The sequence below is a fragment of the Amblyomma americanum genome, chromosome 3, assembly GCF_052857255.1.
Source record: "Amblyomma americanum isolate KBUSLIRL-KWMA chromosome 3, ASM5285725v1, whole genome shotgun sequence".
Classification (NCBI taxonomy): Eukaryota; Metazoa; Arthropoda; class Arachnida; order Ixodida; family Ixodidae; genus Amblyomma; species Amblyomma americanum.
This window is the reverse complement of record NC_135499.1, coordinates 213,535,175-213,553,260: the sequence shown is the minus strand read 5'-3', so window position 1 is coordinate 213,553,260 and position 18,086 is coordinate 213,535,175. Positions and strand designations below refer to the sequence as shown.

At 49.9% G+C, this 18,086-nt stretch overlaps 1 protein-coding gene across 4 annotated transcripts in view; it reads right to left on the bottom strand.

The window, feature by feature from the left end:
• Positions 1-17,453, bottom strand: part of krz (beta-arrestin protein kurtz) — a 39,923-nt gene extending 22,470 nt beyond the window's left edge. The window contains exon 1 of one of the 4 annotated variants that reach the window (XM_077659943.1): positions 17,129-17,453. Coding sequence is in view for 2 of the 4 variants with exons in the window: in XM_077659941.1 (XP_077516067.1) it covers positions 16,543-16,574 (32 nt within the window). In the remaining 2 variants the exon portion in view is untranslated. Of the gene's footprint in view, positions 1-16,542 lie in introns of all 4 variants that reach the window. The other 3 variants (XM_077659942.1, XM_077659941.1, XM_077659940.1) reach the window with 3 other exon arrangements.
• Positions 17,454-18,086: the final 633 nt, after the last annotated feature.

Genomic DNA, 18,086 nt, shown 5'->3' with positions numbered 1-18,086 from the left:
GAGAAAGTAAGCGTAGCAGGGGGCGGCAGAAGGTTAGGTGGGCGGATGAGATTAAGAAGTTTGCAGGCAAAGGGTGGATGCAGCTGGCAAAGGACAGGGTTAATTGGAGAGCTGTGGGAGCTAGAGGCCTTTGCCCTGCAGTGGAGGTAGTCAGTCTGATGATGATGAACTATCAGCAACACTATTCGTTCAGTTGCACTCCCGCGGTGTACGTGTGTTCCAGCTTCTGCCAGTGTTTCATTATCTCTCTCTCTTATTCCGCTGCTCGTGGTGCGCGACACACCCCGTACGCACTGAGGATTAAACATGCACCACGTTCCGCGGCCGTCGGCGGTGAGGCGGGGCCGGTTCCATAGAACCGCAGCTGCTAATGTGCCCCCCCCCCCCCCCCCTCGGCCCAGGAGGACCGGGCTGTCTCGCAGATAGACAAGGAGTAAACACGACAGCCCGGGCCTCACGTCCGTTGGCAAAGAAGGTCGATAATTCGATATCGGCTATGGCCAGACAAGGCGAGACCACGCACCGGCACCAGGCGTTGCGAAAGGAGCCTCTGTTTAGGGCCCCTCTTTATTGCCGCAGAGGGTCTTTATGTCTGCGAATATACTGCAGTCCGCGCACTTGAGAAGAAAAAAACGTGGGACGGCGCGACACGGAATGCGCAAGGAAGATTAGAAGTGAGTGCAGTTTTCACCGTCGCCCGAACGGCAGAGGACATGCAGTTCCACGGACGGCTCCTGTCCGAGGACTGTTGTTTATGTGATGAGGCGCCAGACAAGTGCGATGGCTTTTGTTTCCTTTATTTATTTTTTTCTAATCCGCCAGCGAAACGTACAAGCAGCCACAGCCGTATTTGCGGCACTGAGTCGCGAGTGTGAGCGAACAGAGCTCGCATCGTTCAAGGAGCAGTGAAACACGCTTCATGTTGATGGAACACGGTCTTCGATCTTGCCGACGTTGCTTCACCAAATTAGGTTGCTTCAAGCAAGGTACCAATGGTAACTACTACGCCGGCGTGACGATGATTCTTAAAAGACCGTGCATCCCAGAATTACCCGGCCGCCTTTAGCATGACAAGGGCTTTAAGCCAGTTTCCTAAACTGTTTACCTGCGCCACCGCCTGCTTTTTTTTTCCCGCCCTAGCTCGAGTTAGCGCGTACGTGGACACCTGGAAGCGCTTTTTCTCCTGATCGAACACCTCGACCGTTCCATTCCATTTTCGTATTTCGTTTCGGCCATGCATTAGGGCACATCTGTTTGCTATACTACATTCTTGACGGATTGGCGATAAATGCGGTAATTCATTTAATTCTGAAACCTAAGTTGACAACCACGAGAGGTGTTCGCGGTGAGCACGGTCCGGCCACTCACCTCCTCTAACAGGTTCTTCCAGACGCGTCTATCACCATGCCATGCATATTTGTGCGGCTACATATATTTCATGAGCGAAGGGTTCCGTTAGGCCTTCAATGGTTCTATAATAAAGGGATCAGAGCGGAATATAACTTTTCTAAATCCTCGCGTAGGACTGCGGGTGCGATGAGACCATTGAGCGCCTTATGCATGGTGACTGCCCTCGGTTTGACCGTGTCCTCCTGGCTGCAAGGTCCAACCGCTTAGATCCTCGTCCCCTTACAGAAGCCAAGATTCTGGGTCCTTGGACTAAACCTTCATCTCAGAGACAAGTTGGGAAGGCGCTTATGAAGTTCTTGAAGGACTCAGGATTGAGTTCAAGGTTGTAAACTTTCAGCTTGTGATAATGGCCTGCGGGCACGCGAAAAAACCATCTCCCTCTCCTCTCTCCCCTTTCCTCTCTCTCCTTTCTTTTCCCTTCCCACGCGTAGGGTAGCATACGGGGCATCGCCTAGTCAACCTCCCTGCCGTTCCAGACCCAAAACAAGAAGAGTAGTGGCCCTACCCTCGACAATCTCTCAAGAGCACCGCCTGAAATGTCTGCATCGCAGTTTCATGGCAACAGTTCTACTTTTTTATGCTTTAATTAAAAAGTTCTCCGCTCTTCTACCTTTTTTTTCTGGTTGGGGGGGGGGGGGGGGGGGGGCATTTTAAACGCGCTTGCTAACATACCTGCTTTTCAGTGGAGAGGTTTCTCTCTCTCTCTAGCTGCCACGAACTTCTCTATAAATCTCGCGCCTGAAAACTGCCGGCGCAACCCATCCAAAAGGCTCGGGACCGCAGTGATATACGCTCGGACCGGGACTCGATCGTGCGAGCACAATGCGCCTTTGTCGTCCCCCTGCTTCCTTCGTGATTTGTCTGCATGCACGTTTCACTTCCAACACGCCTAAAATCCAAATCGCCCCACTATAAGCATTCTTTCCATTCCACCCACTATCGCGTCCGGGACCGTATGTACAAATGACAGCCACCATACGGTTCGTTTCCGACAACCGGCCGGTTATAAATTATGTCCGCAAGCACGTAAGCACTCCTAATTCGAACTCCATCGGGATAAGGCTATGGAGAGCGCACTGTATTAGGAGTACTTAGTTGGGAGAGAGTCGGCCTGAATGCGCCGCACGAAGGGCGCACAGTAACACGTGCACGCAGCGGGCAGATGACTCATCAAATAATAATTAATTAATTATTGGTTTTGGGGGAAAGGAAATGACGCAGTGTCTGTCTCATATATCGTTGGACACCTGAACCGCGCCGTAAGGGAAGGAATAAAGGGGGGAGTGAAAGAAGAAAGGAAGAACCGGCCTAAAGAAAGCAGTTGCTGGCGCACATTTTGCGGCCACTGCAAGGGCAAAGCCGCGTCGGGGACAGTGCTCCGACGACGAGCGGATTTTCTCCGCGCTGAAGTAGCACCGCTATTACGTGGCACTTTCTGTATTTCGCGGGCTTTCTTTTTGGGCCGGTAAACAGACCCACGCAAACGGCACTTTGCTGTGCGAACATTTCAGACTGCTCTTTTTCCACACCATCTACGACTTCCGTATTGACGTTTTTCACGGGGCCAATATTTAAAAAGTTGGCTAATTAGTGTCTACTAATTAACTATAACCTTTCAGGGCGGGAACAATGCTGGAGACATGTCAAACGACTCTCGGCAATACCCAGCTGGTTTCGCACGCCTATAGGACACGCCCGTTTTTTTTTTGTCTTTTTTTAAGAAAACCTTGGTTACATTTAGCTGGGACACCCGGTATAGGTTTGCAAAGTTGAAACTATAGTCATTCACTCCGCCCCGGCGCCGCCTGGATGGAGCTGGATCCGTGCGCTCCAAACGGCTTTCGTCGAATGCGTGGAGCAAGGATTCTGTGGCTCCAAGTTCCTCCCTCTCCGCTTTGCCCTTCGCAATCGCCGACGTCCATCCAAACAGCGCAGGGGTGGGCGCGCGTTATTTTCGATACGTTGTCGTTTCCGCGTTGCGCGCCTGGCCCCCGTCTGGCCCTCAGCGTCAACAGAACAGGAAGCGCCGCTCCATCGCCAGCTCCAAAACAGACTCGATTCGGGGCCCGCCGTGACGCGAAACAGGCGCACCGTAGGTGTACACACTAACGCGATGGGGAATGCGGACGCGTTCCCCCCACCCGCCTGCCGATCTCGGAGAACATCTGTCGGAGCTGTCCCGTATACACACTCGCCCATGGAGAAACGCTGTCGACAAACTGATAACGGCGGCTGGCAACATACCAATATACACACCTCGGCTTTCACATAAACCGGGCGCCTATACAGCACTCATCCCAGACCGCTCTTGCCTGGATATCGGATCGTTGGAGGCACGAAAGCAGTAAGCGAGGGAACGAGGCGAGATAACAGACGTGCGAGACCTTTGCATCGGAAGCATACAAGCGATGGGAAAAGAGGTTCTCGTTATGGCGTGTACATGACGGAAGCCAACAGCCACCTTGGTTTCGGTGGAGATATCGAAACGCCTCTCTGGACAGTTGCAAACCGGATACACAGCTGCTAGCACATGACAGTCCAGCGAGCACACATCCAGGGAGCCGTTATTGGAAGAAATTTCTCCTTGCTGACGCACAGTTATCCGTATGCATACAAATGAGGACGTTCCAGAAATATGTCATTGGCTGCGAACGGTTCGGGGAAAAAAAAAAAACACCGTGGTGTATGCTGGCCGATGCCTTGGCTCCCTATATTTTTTTTTTGTCTAAACCTACCTAGGAACTCTATTGATAATTTCCCACCAACGAGGCAGAATCTCCGCCCGGGTAAAAGCTTCCACGGACATTCTAAAATCTCATCGGGTATACGTGTACGCGGTATAAAGATGCGCGCAACGCTTGTTCACCACGCGCTGGGGTTTGATACGCTCAGGCTCGAACGGTCAACGGTTCGATAAGCTTTGCCCCCCCCCCCCCCCCCCCCCCCCCCCCCTCAGTAACTTTTATTTTAAGTGTCGGAAATGAAAGATGTCACATTCAAATCACGATTTGAAAACTCTTTTTCATCAGTACATCGTGCCCTTCTCGACACTGCCCCGCCCAGGGGCGAAGAAACGCCGCTGTATAGAACGGACAGGGGGCGCGGCTGTTCTTCCTCGCACAGTTTGTATACAACAGCGCGGACCTCGAGCCATCAAACTTCTGGCTTTTTCCCAAGACGATTGAAGGGTACGTGCTTCGCGCCCGACGACGAAGAGGTCACCGACGCAGTGCGCTCTTGGCATCGCCAGCTGCCTCGATCTACCGTTCTTCGACGAAGGCATGCGTATATAGAACGGTGGCGAATAGCGACTCGCCACTGGAATGTACTGTATCGAAATGCGCTCGGAAAGAAAGGCAGCATTCCAACTTTTATTGTGAATGGAACGCGTTTCAGTTCCGCCTCTCGATAAAGAAAAAAAAACATACAGCCCGGAAGGCGAGACCTCTGCACTTCTTGTATATGTTTAGCGTTCGAACAACGAAAAATCAAACGCGCCATTGTGAGGCGGGACCTCTACAGATCCGAAGTATGCACGCACAGACAACGTACGTGGAAACATCACAAGAAAAGGACTACGGCTTGGACATCGAGGAAAAAAAAAACTGATCAATCGCATTTCTCACTATGCAGACATTAGCCTAGCGAAAAGAGGCGACCCGACCTCTTCCTGTATTGACGGCCCTACGGGGGAGGGGAATAAATGAGGAATTTATATGCGTGCGTGTTGCTAATATTAGCAGTGGCGGTCGCATGCATCTGCAACGGCATTAGTGCCGCCTGTGTGGCTCTGTAAACAGGTGACGGCGAGAGAGCGTCACACTGTCGCTGGGCTGCCACGCACGGACACCCGTGCATCTGAAATGCAAAAGCATACCGCGAAACAATCATGCACGCGCGGCCGCACATCCATCCCACCGACAGGCTGCTGTCACCCCACGCGGCGAGAAAAAAAAAAACCAAAGAATCTCCGCCAACACTGCCTCAGTCTTCCGACTTAAAAGCGTTGGCTACGGGAGCTTGAAACGTTTACTTCGGTGTGCTCTGCAAACGTGGAGAAGACCAAATCCAAACATCCCTTCTAGGACACAAGAAGCGCCATCTACCTCGCGGATTTTGCACTACAATTGCGATTTACAGCCACCTTCGCTATATCCGGTATATTTCCTCGTTACATCAGTTAATAAATTTTATAAACGTGTGCATCACAACACGGCGAATCGTTTGACACCATCCGGAACCCCCTGCGACAAACGGTTCGGCCGTAATGGCCGTCTGGAGGTCCTCGGAATGCACGGTTTGGGGGTCGAAAGCACGTCGTTGCGAATCCCACACATTATTTGAGCTTCACCTCAATTAGGAATGTTATCCTCAGGAACATGCCAAGTCATTTGACACCACTTTGAACATTCTGCGTCAAACGGCTGGCGCCCTAGTTTTATGCAAATGGCGGAGCTGGCGGAAGTCCCACTTCGATGGCCGCTATACTGGCACACATATAACGGATCGAAAGTATACGAATCAATTGAGGCGCTACGCGCCCACTGTTTATGTTATATAGTGTGGTCACGTGCTGTTTTTAACTAGTAAGAGCTCACGCTCTTAAAAAATTTGGCAGCGGATAAGCTCGGCTATGCCAGGATATATACGTAGCGAGCGGTATGTACGTTTCCCTGGCTGAGCTTGTTGTGGTCACTATGTTTAGCAATGAGAGACATTGGGTATACACATGTTTTATTCATTTTGCTTGACAGAGACGAAGACTGCCCGATGATCTGTGAAGTAGCATGCAGCGGTCTCAATTTTGTCGATACAGTATTTCGATTTGATGGAGCCCCTTTAGTATACAAGCTCTATAGTAGTTCCCCATTGTGTAGTCGGGACGTGAGCGTCCAAAGCTAAAGTCAAACTTTTCTTTCGTACACTGACTACGGGAGTTCTGTTTCCTGCTCAAATCACCCAAAGCCACACACAACTGTGAAAGCATGCCGTAGGCTGGTACACACGTGGCACCCACATCAATCGCCTGCTTGACAGATGTTCCCGGTGCCACGTAGACTCCTTGGATGATAATTCCGCTTTCCAGGAGCCGAACACAGCAGGCTTCACCATTATTCACCGCGACCGAGGGGAGATGTCTGATAGCGGTGATACATTGTTTCACGTACACACAGACTCCAGCGTTCTTATTGGGTTCAAGCCAAGTGCCAGGCAACAACCTCAGGATCGGAAGAGTTAATCTTCTCTTGTCTATACCGCCGTTTAGCAGCGGCTGGACTCTCCTTCTCTAAGTGCATGTCAAACGTTGTGATACAGACGCCCTCTACATCTCCGCGTTTTATACTCAATCCTGCGCATGCGACGCGCGGTTCGGGTGATAGAGAGGCGTGCGGCGAGGCAGCGACGAAGAACGTGGCGCAGTTGTGGGGTCTTTCTGGTTACCATGGTATCGGCGCATGCGCACAACTGCTCATCCACGTGACGTCACGCTCGGCTTTAACGGTGCAGCGGGCGCGCGGCCGCGGCGACGGCGAAGCGCACGCCGCACTTCGCTCCTCTTCGGTTGCCATGGTAACGGCGCATGCGCACAACTGGCCTCTCCCATGTACCGCGAAATGCTCGACTGGTATCTCTGTGTAGCTCTCGCTACAAAAGTAGCGTGACGCTAAATGCGCTAATGTCGTCTCTTCGCCTTTCTCAACTGTTAGCATGTGTCACGAATCGCCGCCGCTAACTTCATCCCACGGCACATCTAATATGTGCATGTTCGGATATGTCGGTTCTCCGATTGAAAAGAAACTAATAACAGACCCAGCTGCTTTGCCCCAAACAACGGTGGCTGATCTTTGCCCGTCAAAAATGTCAGCAAACGTTGGCAATTCAGTTTCCAGAGAGTGATAACCCCTCTTTTCCACTGCCTGACTTTTCACCGGCTTTGAGTGTTGCCATCGTACACGGGTTTGATCTTCGTACATCCCCTATACAGCCTAGGGCAAGTGCATGCGAATAATTTCTGATGACGTTTCTGTTGCGCCGCTGTCTGAACCTACACTTCAATTTCCACCCGCCGCGGTGGCTCAGTGGTTAGGGCGCTCGACTACTGATCCGGAGTTCCCGGGTTCGAACCCGACCGCGGCGGCTGCGTTTTTATGGAGGCAAAACGCTAAGGCGCCCGTGTGCTGTGCGATGTCAGTGCACGTTAAAGATCTCCAGGTGGTCGAAATTATTCCGGAGCCCTCCACTACGGCACGTCTTTCTTCCTTTCTTCTTTCACTCCTCCTTTAGCCCTTTCCTTACGGCGCGGTTCAAGTGTCCAACGATATATGAGACAGATACTGCGTCATTTCCTTTCCCCCAAAACCAATTATTACTTCAATTTCCTTTCCTTCCTCTTTCCCACTTCATCGCGTTGCTTCCCGTTTACTTCTAACGCGTGCTAAGCCACGCAGCAGACGCAATGGTAAGGGAATGCAAAAAAGAAAAAAGGTAGACAAGCTTTGATTTAAAGAAAAAGCGCAACATGAGTCACGCCTGAAGAAGAGGGACACAACCCTATTTACGGTGGCAGCAATGGGACGAACAGGTCAATCCATCCTTTACCATTTATGCCCAATAGAGTTGGGCGTACGCAGTAAGCTTGCGTACGCATCGCTTACTGCATTGAGTACCCTGTAAATAGACTGATAACTAGGGTGGGTGCATCGCAAAACTTTTTTTGTTCCAAGAACGAAAACTATGAAACCGAAGAAAATGTAACAACTGACTAAAAGCTAGAGAACTGCTTCGCCAGGTGTCGTTGCTACGAGGAACACACCAGGGTGCCTGTAGAACAGACACTACATTTAGTTAAGCCTAAGAGCTTGAAAATCGTCAAATTATCTGAAAAACAGGAGCTAGTTATCGCTTATGCCTCTAGGTGTGGGCGAGAGTGTGCGAAATAAAAGCGAACCGCTACCATTTTAGCGAGTTAATTGCGCCGGTGAATCCAGCGGTGACATGTATTTATTCCGAAGCGGGCGCCGCCATCTTGTCAACGCATCCCACACGTGCCCGTTGTGCGCATGCGCATTCGTTGCCCGCTGCGCGTGCGTACGCCCAGCCACGACCGTCGTGCGCCCAACTAAATGTGCCTACCAGCCCGCTGACAACAGGGCGAGCGAGAGAGCTGGGATTTTTCGCTGTGACCGTTTTGCTGCGCTAAAACAGACCTTGGCGGTGGCATAGCCTTGAGGTGCAAGTTCAAAACAGGTGGCCAAGCTCCACACAAATTGCGAAACGGCTGATGCGACCACAGAACAAGTGCTCCATGCTTCGACGACAATAAAAGGCATTTTCCTCGTGTTCGCTGCTGCTTCTTTGGCTATACTGATCCGGAGTCCCCGGGTTCAAACCCGATCGCGGCGGCTGCGTTTTTATGGAGGAAAAACGCTAAGGCGCCCGTGTGCTGTGCGATGTCAGTGCACGTTAAAGATCCCCAGGTGGTCGAAATTATTCCGGAGCCCTCCACTACGGCACCTCTCTCTTCCTTTCTCCTTTCACTCCCTCCTTTACCCTTCCCTTACGGCGCGGTTCAGGTGTCCAAGGATATATGAGACAGATACTGCGCCATTTCCTTTCCCCAAAAACCAATTATTATTATTATTATTATTATTATTATTATTATTATTATTATTATTATTATTATTATTATTATTATTATTATTATTATTATGCGACCACAGAACAAGGGCTCCATGCTTCGACGACAATAAAAAGCATTTTCCTCGTGTTCGCTGCTGCTTCTTTGGCAAACACGTCCGGTGGAGATTTACAGCTGTATAATTCCTCAGAATCGACAGGCGCTGTCCGCACAGCATTGTGAACGAAAAGAGATGGCAGGCTGCATTCGCAGCCTGTCATTTTTGAAGTGCCGAGCTCCCTCACTTTCCGCCTGGGAATAAAACAAAATGACGGGCGCCGCTTACAAAGATGTGCATTTTACTTGAAAAAGTTCCAGATCTCCTTGCGGCAAGATACATTTCGCACGTTTTATTCACCGTATTCGATGAAGGCGATACAGCGCGAAATCGAAAGAAGAAAAAGAGACGGAAAAGTCCTTTTTCCAAAAGTATGACACCGCAGACACCCACGACCAGACACCCTAAACTGTCACACGCTATACACTCGCTCAGCTCGATTCGTTGTCGATCGAGGCCTCGCCGGCGGCGCTGCTGCGCTTTTCGTTCATTTCATCCCTTTCCCCAGTTCCCGCGCCGCCAGTGGGAATACAGGGTGGAAGGGGAGGGGGAGCCGAACGTGATCCCCAACGGGAGACAGCGCCGTCCAGCAGCCGCTCCGTTTCTTCTTTCGCGCCTTTCCTCTCCCCGGCGGGACCCGAAGATAATAACACCGCGCTCCCTCTTGGATCGATGCACTCCCGAGGAAGCACGACATCTCGCGCGCCGGCAAGGGAGGGCTGCTCATCACACGCCAGATAAACCGGGGGGAGGGAGGCCTCAGACCATGCGGCGGCCCTCTGCGAGCGACACATTTGTCTTCCCAGATATCTCACCTCGGTCCCACCGTGCGCCCACCGGCCTCCGACAGTTGCGGTATAGGAAACACTGCAAGGCGCTATATGCGCACCCATTTTGAACCTGGAGTAAATAATAATAATAATTGGGGTTTTTTTTGGGGGGGGGGAGGAAATGGCGCAGTATCTGTCTCATATATCGTTGGACACCTGAACCGCGCCGTATGGGAAGGGATAAGGGAGGGAGTGAAAGAAGAAAGGAAGAAGAGGTGCCGTAGTGGAGGGCTCCGGAATAATTTCGACCACCTGGAGTAAATGGTACCGATGCCAGGAGGTCCTGATAGAGTCGTGGATTGTGGGACCTCCTGTCGTACGTAGTTTTGGAACGAAAGCGCGACGGTCTGAGTCCACGTACAGAATTCTTTGCGCAACAAGGGGCTCACAGATCCAGTGTCTACGCTACACATTGGGTGAAACAGCAGCCACAAGGCAATGCAACCAACCTGCATACCTTGACGCGGCGCTCGATCCTCACGAATATATACGGCGCCGCCGCTCGATTTCAATGAACCGTTCCGAAATGGAACAGTCGATGCCGCACGGCCTCTGATTTCCGCAGTAAACGATCACGAACAAAGCGTGTGCGCATACAGGAAAGTCTATAGATTTGCAGCAAAGTGGATTCGAGCATTCGTAGCCACAGCGCACGCGCAAAACCGAATCCGCTACGCAGCATGGCCTGTCTCGGGCAGGACACAGCGTTTCTGGAAATCAACTGTATTTTGAAAGTACGACGCGGCGAGCGCATACAGAGAGTGGCAGCGATGAGGCATATGCACGGCCATGAATTTCAATACCATCAGAAGCCGCTCTGACGGTGGCGCAGCCACAAATTATAACAGCACCCTACAAAACATTAATTAGGTTAGGAAGTCTGCGGGGATAACGAGGATGCAGCTTGCACAGGACAGGGCCACTTGGAGGAATATGGGAGAGACCGTTGTTCAGCAGGGGCCATAGCTAGCGATGAAAGACTCGTAGGCCATGCACTGAAAATTCGCGTGGCTGTGAATTTATTTCTTCACTATTTTTGACAACCACCTGTTGTTCGTCATCATCATCATCAGTCTTATTACACCCACTGCAGGGCAAAGGCCTCTCCCATGTCTCTCCAATTAACCCTGTCCTTTGCAAGCAGCGGCCACCTATTTTAGCAAACTTCTTAATCTCATCCGCCCACCTAACCTTCTGCCGGCCACTGCTACGCTTACTTTCTCTTGGAATTTACTCCGTTACCCTTAAAGACCAGCGGTTATCTTGCCTTCGCATTACATGCCCTGCCCAAGCCCATTTTTGCCTCTTGGTTTCGTCGGATGTCATTAGACCGCGTTTGTTCCCTCACCCACTCTGCCCGCTTTCGGTCCGTTAACGTTACGCCTATCATTCTCCTTTCCGTAGCTCGCTGCGTTGTCCTTAACTTGAGCTGAGCCCTTTTCGTTAGCCTCCTCGTTTCTGACCCATAGGTGAGTACCGGTAAGATACAGCTATTGTATACTTTTCTCCTGAGAGATATTGGTAAACTGCCATTAATGATCTGAGAGGATCTGCCATATGTGCACCACCCCATTCTTATCCTTCGTTATTTCACTCTCATGATCAGGATCAGCTGTCACTACCTGTCTTAAGTAAATCGTATTTCCTGCCCACTTCGAGCACCTTGATACACAAATCCGAGGCGACTTGCAACCACGGTATGTTCCTGCACTCAATGATTTGCCCTGCGTGTAAAGGTAGAGTCAATCTAAGTCGGACTTTTCCAGGCATTTTTTTTGTTTTTTTAAGGCCAAGTGAATTCTTTCAGGCGCTTTCCAGGGTGTCTTTCTACGCGAAACGAGACACGACAAATTCTTGACATTTTAGACCTGGATGAAAAAATTCATATCAGTGTAGACAAGCCCCGATAGAAGTGCAGAGGTCTTCCTTTTCAAAAAAATCATTTCTCGCCAGTAACAAACTGTACTTTTTCTTTTTTAATGTGAAACTAATTGAATGGGCTGACAATTTAACTATTTTTGTTTTGCCCAGTACCGCTGCTCACATAGCGTTTCCTGGTCCTCGATGTGGCCGTTTTCGCAGAAACAAATTTTTAATTCAATTATAGGACAACGCAAGGGCAGCTTTCAACTTTAGCGCCAACAGTTCTACCCGCCGCGGTGGCTCAGTGGTTAGGGCGCTCGACTACTGATCCGGAGTTCCCGGGTTCCAACCCGACCGCGGCGGTTGCGTTTTTATGGAGGAAAAACGCTAAGGCGCCCGTGTGCTGTGCGATGACAGTGCACGTTAAAGATCCCCAGGTGGTCGAAATTCTTCCGGAGCCCTCCACTACGTCACCTATTTCTTCCGCTCTTCTTCCATTCCCTCCTTTATCCCTTCCCTTACGGCGCGGTTCAGGTGTCCGCCGATAGATGAGACAGATACTGCGCCATTTCCTTTCTCCCAAAAACCAATTATTATTATTATTATTATTATTATTATTATTATTATTATTATTATTATTATTATTATTATTACTATTATTAATAACAGTTCTACCGTAACAAGATTTTAGATAACATTGCAAAAAAGCTGTCTCAAAATTTAGGCTCCAAATTTACTTTTTATGCGGAAATCTTCAAATTTTTCTCCTGGTAAGCGCTTCTATTTTGAACAAAAATGGTGTCATCCACGGTTTATCTTTTGGGGCCCGACAGGGCATCTTAATACCTGACTGCATGCCAAGCCACGGCAAGGAACGGTTCCTGAACAATCATTTTCTAAAAATTCCAAGTTTAGGACGATTTCTTACACTTCGGAGCATGATATTTGAAGAAAAAAATCATTTTCCTTCAAAAGAAGGACCCGCCGCGGTGGCTCAGTAGTTAGGGCGCTCGACTACTGAGCCGGAGTTCCCGGGTTCGAACCCGACCGCGGCGGCTGCGTTTTTATGGAGGAAAAACGCTATGGCGCCCGTGTGCTGTGCGATGTCTGTGCACGTTAAAGCTCCCCAGGTGGTCGAAATTAATCCGGAGCCCTCCACTACGGCACCTATTTCTTCCTTTCTTCTTTCACTCCCTCCCTTATCCCTTCCCATATGGCGCGGTTCAGGTGTCCAACGATATATGACACAGATACTGCGCCATTTCCTTTCCCCCCCAAAACCAATTATTATTATTCAAAAGAAGGCCTCTACACTTTTACTGGTATTTGGCTCAACTGATATGAATATTTTTTCAGCCAAATCTAATATATCAATAATTTGGCGCGTCTCGTTTCGCGTGCAATGACACTGCAGCGTGAGTTTTTGTGATCTTGAGGCCACCAGCTTAGGAGCTATACGTCGTGCCTTTAATACGACCCCCGTTAATGCTTAGTTCAGTTTATGGGGTTTAACGTCCAAATGCGACTCAGACTGTGAGAGACGCCATAGTGAAGGGCTCCGAAAATTTCGGCCACCTGGGCTTCTCTAACGTGCACTGACCTCGCAGAGTACACGGGGCTCTAGAATTACGCCTCCATTGAAATTCGACCTCCGCGGACGGGATCGAACCCGCGTCTTTCGGGTCAGCAGTCGAGCGCCATAACCTCTGAGCCACCGCGGCGGTCTTAATGTGGACGACTCGAGCTGTGGACAATATTTCTGGGGAACAAACTTTTACAATGTATTTTCACGATAGACAGGGTGAAAATGCACGGATCCCATTGGGACCCAAGTATTTTTGTCCCGTTATTATGGACAGCAATGTCAACAAAATCCCGACTGACTCTGCCAGATAAGTTGCGTCCCTTGTATTTTGAGTGCAGAACACCGGTGAAGGGTAGTGCGAAAGTGCAAACGCCGTAGTAGTGGCCTTTCCATATGTGCGCAGTTTCATGCTTAAATAGCAGTGGCAAGGTGCCCGGTCGCCGCGTCCTACCATTTGCCGCATTGCATGAGTGGCTGTGAAAAAAAAAAATCGTTTTGTGCGCTCCGTTGAAAACCACATTTAGCAGCTGTCACCCGAGTGAGTGCAGAGTTCTTGCGGCGTAAACAGATCATTCATCACACTAAGAGAGGCCATTACGCATTTCATTAACCGCTAGGCGCTCCAAACGTGCTAAACCTGCACCACGCATGATTTTAAAAATAATGGCGACCCGTTTAATGCCCCTGGAGTTTCCAAGATTGCCCGAAATCCACTTCACTGCCCCTCATTATGCAGAGACGCAGACCCTAATCGCAAAGCTTTTTTTTTGTTTTGTTTTCTTCGTGATTCGTTATAACGAACGACTCGCTTTATGGACACTTTTGATCGGGGACCAAAGCGTCCATATATTAACGAGGTATACGCTTCGTGTATAACGCCGTAACGTTTTTAGCGAAGCTAGTATATAAGTTGGAAGAGAGAGAGAGAGAGAGAGAGAGGCGATGGACGACGACGCTCTCAAGCAGGGCATCGCGCCAGTAGAGCTCGCTCACACAACCGTATTATATACTCCGGCCTGTGCGCCGAGTGACCTTCCTTGACATGTGAGCGTGCCGGAATGCGCGCAAATCATCGCTGCCGGGTGGGTGCACGCGCGCGCGATTCTTGGCTCGCCGCGACTGTTTTCATTCCGTGCTCGTCGCACGTGCGCGCGACGTACGCCGTCCAAGGCTGGTAGTGACGTCACGTCCACGGAAAGCGGCGAACAACTCGATACCAAAGCATAACACACGCGCACGACACACACAAAAAAAAGGACGTGAAACAATCTGGCGTATTTTTTTCTTCTTTTTTAGAGAGAGAACTACAGGTAGGATTGTCGGGGAGCTATGCGAAAGGGATGTAATGAAAATACGAACATGGAATTCCTAACTGGCAGGCGCAGCTTGCTTTTCTGCGCATTTCTCTACGCTGAAAAAACATCGCTTATTTCCTGTACGTACTCTACGTGGTACGTGAGAACGACCGAATCGGTCCGATACGAGCCGTCAGGTTCGTGTCAATGGCCTCCTGGAAAAGTCGCCTAAAATCTATCGCTCCTTTTCTTTTTTTTTTTCCAAGACTTCCAAAGGCGCGGCAAGAGTCACTTCAATAGTCGCACGCGATTAAGCACCGAAGATGGCACAGGGGCGAAACAGGAAAAAGCATTAAAAAACCCCGACACCACTTCAAGAAGGGCAGACAATCAATCAGTTGACTGAAAATCGTAATCACAACGAATATCCACCGGGATGCATTCATATCGCTAGAAAAAAAAATGCTATGCTGATTGTTTAAAGTTCACTCCTAACAGATTCCCCGAATTAACTGGACTACATTCGTAAATTAGAAATAAACACATCATGTATGCGTCTGATAATTGTGAATATTTAATATCCCGAAAACTGTTGGTGAACGTGTGGCTGCATTTATTCCAGTGCAAGGCAAAATAAACGAAAATTTCCGCTAATTTCCGCGTAAGCGCGATTCCGGTCTCCTTCAAAAAAAAACAGCAGCCGAATAGCAGTACTTCATTAAACGCACTGCTTTATCATAGTGCTCGTAACTATTCGCACACGAAAAAGTTTCGTGAATGGTAACAGTTTGGCTATCGAACGCTACCTATTCCTGACGTCACTGCCGTGAGCCAATCACAAACCGTTCTTACGTGCTTTGAGAGTTTAGCCCCTGCTTTGCAGACACGAGTTGTGGCTTCCACAAGCTAGACAGATTCAGAGCAGATATTCAAATTTAAAAGCGAAATCTAAAAATCTTTATATTCGCACTTTGTGATCGCAGAAAGAAAAAGTAAGTTTGAAACTACTATATCAGTTTACTTCTCCGCTTCACCACTGCAAAAAGCGTATTTAACGCACTCGACTATTCACAGCTTCCAATTGACAGCAGCAATATTTTACAGCAAAATTTTTTTTTAAAGGAGTTCACCAAAATTTCATGTCCAGAACCACAATTAAAAGCGTAGTCAAAAAGTTAGAAACCACTTTTTTTTTTCAGGCAAAATTTAAATCAAACTTAAGTGGGACAGTGGAATCTTTTTATTGTTTACATAGTTCACTCGTGCACAAAAAGGCAACAGCACTGATGGACGCATTCCATAGATTCGGAGTTTGTCCTGCTTTAAAATCGTAGTATAAAATAATTTAGCAGTATTATCATTGCTGCCTGGCTGCTCCGGGTATGCAATTATTTTTTAATAACACACACACACACAAAGAAAAGCGAAGGTTATGATCGCTGGCATTCAAAATATATCAGAGGCGATGTCAAACGTGAGATTTCGAATCGCGTTCAGGGGCACTTGAAGCCAGACTACGCTTGCTGATAGTGAAAAGTTTAAATGCGCCCTTGCAACGCAGGCTAGGTGTTTTCCGGAGGACCAGCCTCTGCTCCCAATAAAAACAGACAGATATGCATGAACGATTGTAGATCTTCAAAACATTTGAAGGGCTTCCTACACTCATTCTTCTCACGAAAGAGGGCTCGCGGGAAGGAAAAATCAGATGCGGCGTTACTGCTCATTGTACAGAATATTTACAGCCCGCGTGTCCTAACCCACGCACATGACTGCCTACAGGAAGGCAATTATCGGGGTCAGAGGGCGAACCAACGCGAGTTTACCTTTGTCCGAGACGAAGCGTCCCTCCATTCATTTCCTCAGCATTTTGACATCTAGCACCGACAGCCGATTAGCGCGTGCTCCGTGCTGTCTCTGCGTGCGGCTGGAAGCGTACGGACGCTTCGATCGCCTCGTTTCCGCCACTGTCCCTCCAAGGCGTCACAAGGCGCACTAACGGCCTTCCAGCGGCTGCACAAGTGTTGTGCGTGTGTAGCCTGCAGGTCGAAAGAGCTCGTCAATGACGCACTCGCCCTGCGTCAAATGGTTCCGGTCCCATGCTGTTTCCTCGCCTGCAACGCTCGAAAGGCAGCCGTGAGAGGGGCATAAATTGCCGGTTTCGCGGTACGTTGTTGTTGCAGAGGAGTCGAAGGTTACATCCGTTTAAAGCGCCGGCCTTGGCCAGCCTACACGGTCAGCGCGCGAAGAAAAAATATAGCAAAAGGCGCCGGGCCGCGGTTTGCCGGAGAAAAAAAAAAGGACGCGGACGCGCAGCTCGGCCGATGCGCCGTGCAAATCGCGCGCTGTCTTCGGGCCGTCATGCAACAATGCCTGACGGAGCGTGCTGGAGTGAAGAGCAAGCTGTCGTACCGAGTGCCGCAGGTGGTGACGGATGGCTTCCGAGGTGGGCGCTGCAACGGCAAAGTGGCACGGCGCAATGGCGGATGCTTGTCAGTCGGGACGAGGCGTGCTTTGCCGGCTCCTTGGGTGTGGGTGCCCGCAGGCGAAAGTCCGCATCAATGCTGCTCACTGGGCCCGACAGCCGCGCCCGACGCGCACGTAAAACACTATTCCTCGGGCGGCGTCCCGCCCGCGCATCCGGCACTCCCAGCGGCTAAAATCAAGCACACGGACGGACTCGCGCAGGAGCTCGGACGGACAGACGGCGCTGCAAGGCAACAAGACGAGAGAGCACGGCCACTCGTGGCAGGCTCTCTTCTTCGCGCCGATTGGACCATCTGGGTCACGTGCGCAGCGCTCCATTTTAGAGCCTTTATTGCGCGCCATTAAGGTTCTGTTCAAATTTGAAAACGGTGCAGCAGTGTGTGAAGCCTGGAATATCCTGCTAAATGCTGAATAAGTGCATACGCATAATGCGTACACAATAAAGGTTGCATAACGAGTTATAAAGGTACACTGTACGAAGCATGGACATGCGAAGCGACTAGAGTGGCGCCGGTTCGCCCAGCTGCTGAAGATCGCAAGGGTCTCGCCAATCTGAGAGCATAACCTCGAAAAATTATCTGCAGTTCATTTTGCACGGTTTCTGGTTACATTAGGTCCCACTAATCGTTTTTTTGCTTAATGTATATTCAAACAGAACACTGCCTTCATACCGAAAAATGAAGGCCCTCTTGAAAAAATGTTTGGTGGTGGGGGGGTGACCGTCCCCTAGACACCCCCCACCCACTGTTCCGGCGTCCCTGCCCGCGGGTCGTCTTCCAATTACTCTTTGCCATGACTACGGACAGGCTGTCCACTTTGTGACAGTCGCATGTGACGGCGCGTAGTGTACGGATGCATTCTTCATGAGCTCACAAATATTATT